This window comes from Euprymna scolopes, chromosome 28 (genome assembly GCF_053919585.1).
Source record: "Euprymna scolopes isolate OS-2025 chromosome 28, ASM5391958v1, whole genome shotgun sequence".
Classification (NCBI taxonomy): domain Eukaryota; kingdom Metazoa; phylum Mollusca; class Cephalopoda; order Sepiida; family Sepiolidae; genus Euprymna; species Euprymna scolopes.
Genome location: NC_136509.1, coordinates 32,720,347 through 32,722,260, shown reverse-complemented (window position 1 = coordinate 32,722,260; position 1,914 = coordinate 32,720,347). Strand labels below are relative to the sequence as shown.

General features: G+C 35.9%; 1 protein-coding gene across 1 annotated transcript; it reads left to right on the top strand.

Moving 5' to 3' along the window:
• The first annotated feature begins 677 nt into the window (after nucleotides 1–677).
• LOC145249361 (general transcription factor II-I repeat domain-containing protein 2-like) lies at nucleotides 678–1,571 on the top strand. Its single transcript, XM_080110934.1, has one exon. The coding sequence runs from the start codon at nucleotides 678–680 to the stop codon at nucleotides 1,569–1,571; it is 894 nt and encodes a 297-aa protein (XP_079967060.1).
• The last annotated feature ends 343 nt before the right edge of the window (nucleotides 1,572–1,914 follow it).

Sequence of the window (1,914 nt, the reverse complement as noted above, 5' to 3'; positions counted from 1 at the left end):
AAAAATGTTGTGCCCGTGACGTTCTAAGCCTTTGATTGATGGTTTTAATGTAAAGAATAACTTTCCCAAAGCAAAGATAGATAAGAAATTTTAACTATTCTTCGAACACACCTCTTACTCTGTATTTATTTTATCTACTTTTACGTTTCCTGCCGTGTAAGCCCTATGTCTACATTGCTTTTTTACTATTGTGTACTTTTTCTTAAAATTGATTTTTATAACTAAAAATATGAATCGGGTAATACTGTGTAGGGGTCAGGTTCCTTTGTGATAACTGCTTTTATTGATATTTTATACATATTTTTCGTTGTGTTTGATTTTATTTTGACTTTTTAATTTTCTAGATTGCACATCGTTTTTAAAATGGTTAGTGCTTCTGTGACTAAGAAAAAAAGAAAGGTAAATGAAGAAGGGCGAGTGTTTAAAAAAAAAATGGGAACTACAGTATTTTTGCACAAAAGTGAATGCAACTATGCATTTTTTAATTATTCTACGCCGAAGGCGTATAACCTGCAAAAACATTATGAAACGAATCATCTGTCTTATAATAAATATGACAGTCCCAATGCGCAAAGAATTGACTGTTAACTTAACACAGCAACAGGCCTTTTTGCAAAAGTCAGAAAGTAAATGTCGTTTCCGTTACTGCAAGCTATGAACTCAGTGGATTGATAGTGATGCATGGAAAATCCTACACCAAAGGAAATTTTGTGAAACAATGCCTTATAAAAACGCCCAAAGTTGTGTGTCCGGAAAAAGGGCACTTGTTCAGAAATATTTCCCTCACCAGGAACGCTGTTGCTGAACGGATTGATGGAATGTCAAGTGATTTGAAGCAACAGTTGAAAGCTGAATCATTAAGATTTGAACAGTTTTCAATTGCAATAGATGAGACTGTGGATATCACTGGGATAGCACAGCTTGCGGTCTTCATCAGGGCCTGTGACAATAAATTCAATATTTATGAAGAACTGATTGAACTAATCCCCATGCATGACACTACAACAAGCCAGGCCATCTTTGAGAACGCTGAACGGGTTCTGCATGAATATGATTTAGATTTGAGGAAGCTCGTGTGCTTGTCTACTGACGGTGCAGCGAATATGGTTGGCAGACATAATGGTGTTGCTGCCAAGTTACAAGCAAAAATGAAGAGTTTACACCCGGATTTGTCATTTCCACATTTCCACTTTCATCAACAAAATTTGTGTTCAAGGATTTTAAAATTGGATACTGTGTTTAGTTTAGTCATAAAGACAGTGAACGATATCAGAGGTCGTTCTCTCAACCACCGTCAATTCAACCAGTTGTTAGAAGATATAGATAATCAGTTCACCAATGTTCCATTCTACACAGATGTACGCCGGTTGTCATGTCACGAAGTGTTGAAAAGATTTTATTTGTTAAGACAAGAAATAATCACTTTTTTGAAGATGAAAGGTGGAAACACCGCTGAAATGAAAGATGAAAGTTGGCTCCAGGATCTGGCTTTTGCCGTGGACATTACAGCACAATTAAACGATCTCAATTTGAAATTACAAGGTAAAAACAAGCTCATCACTCAGGTGTAAGGAGTTTCAACAAAAGATCTCGTGATTTCTCACATTTTAAGCAAGAGTTTGCATTATTCACAGCGCCGTTTACTTTTGATGTTACTAAGGCAGACGAAAGCCTACAAATGGAACTGTTAGAAATGCAGTCAGATTCTTTACTCAGAGCAAACTATTTTGAAGTGGGAATACCTGATTTCTTTTCATACATTCCGAAAAGGTTTATAAATTTCAGAAAGTTTGTCACACGGATTGTGGCAATGTTTGGTTCCACCTATTTGTGCGAACAATCATTTTCCTTCATGAAATTAATAAAGACTTCTTACGTTAACTAACACACACTTACCTTCTCTTGAAAAGCTCG

Bases quoted from the DNA above. Each gene is read 5' to 3' on its own strand.
- LOC145249361 (XM_080110934.1), top strand. From the start codon at position 678: ATGCATGGAAAATCCTACACCAAAGGAAATTTTGTGAAACAATGCCTT.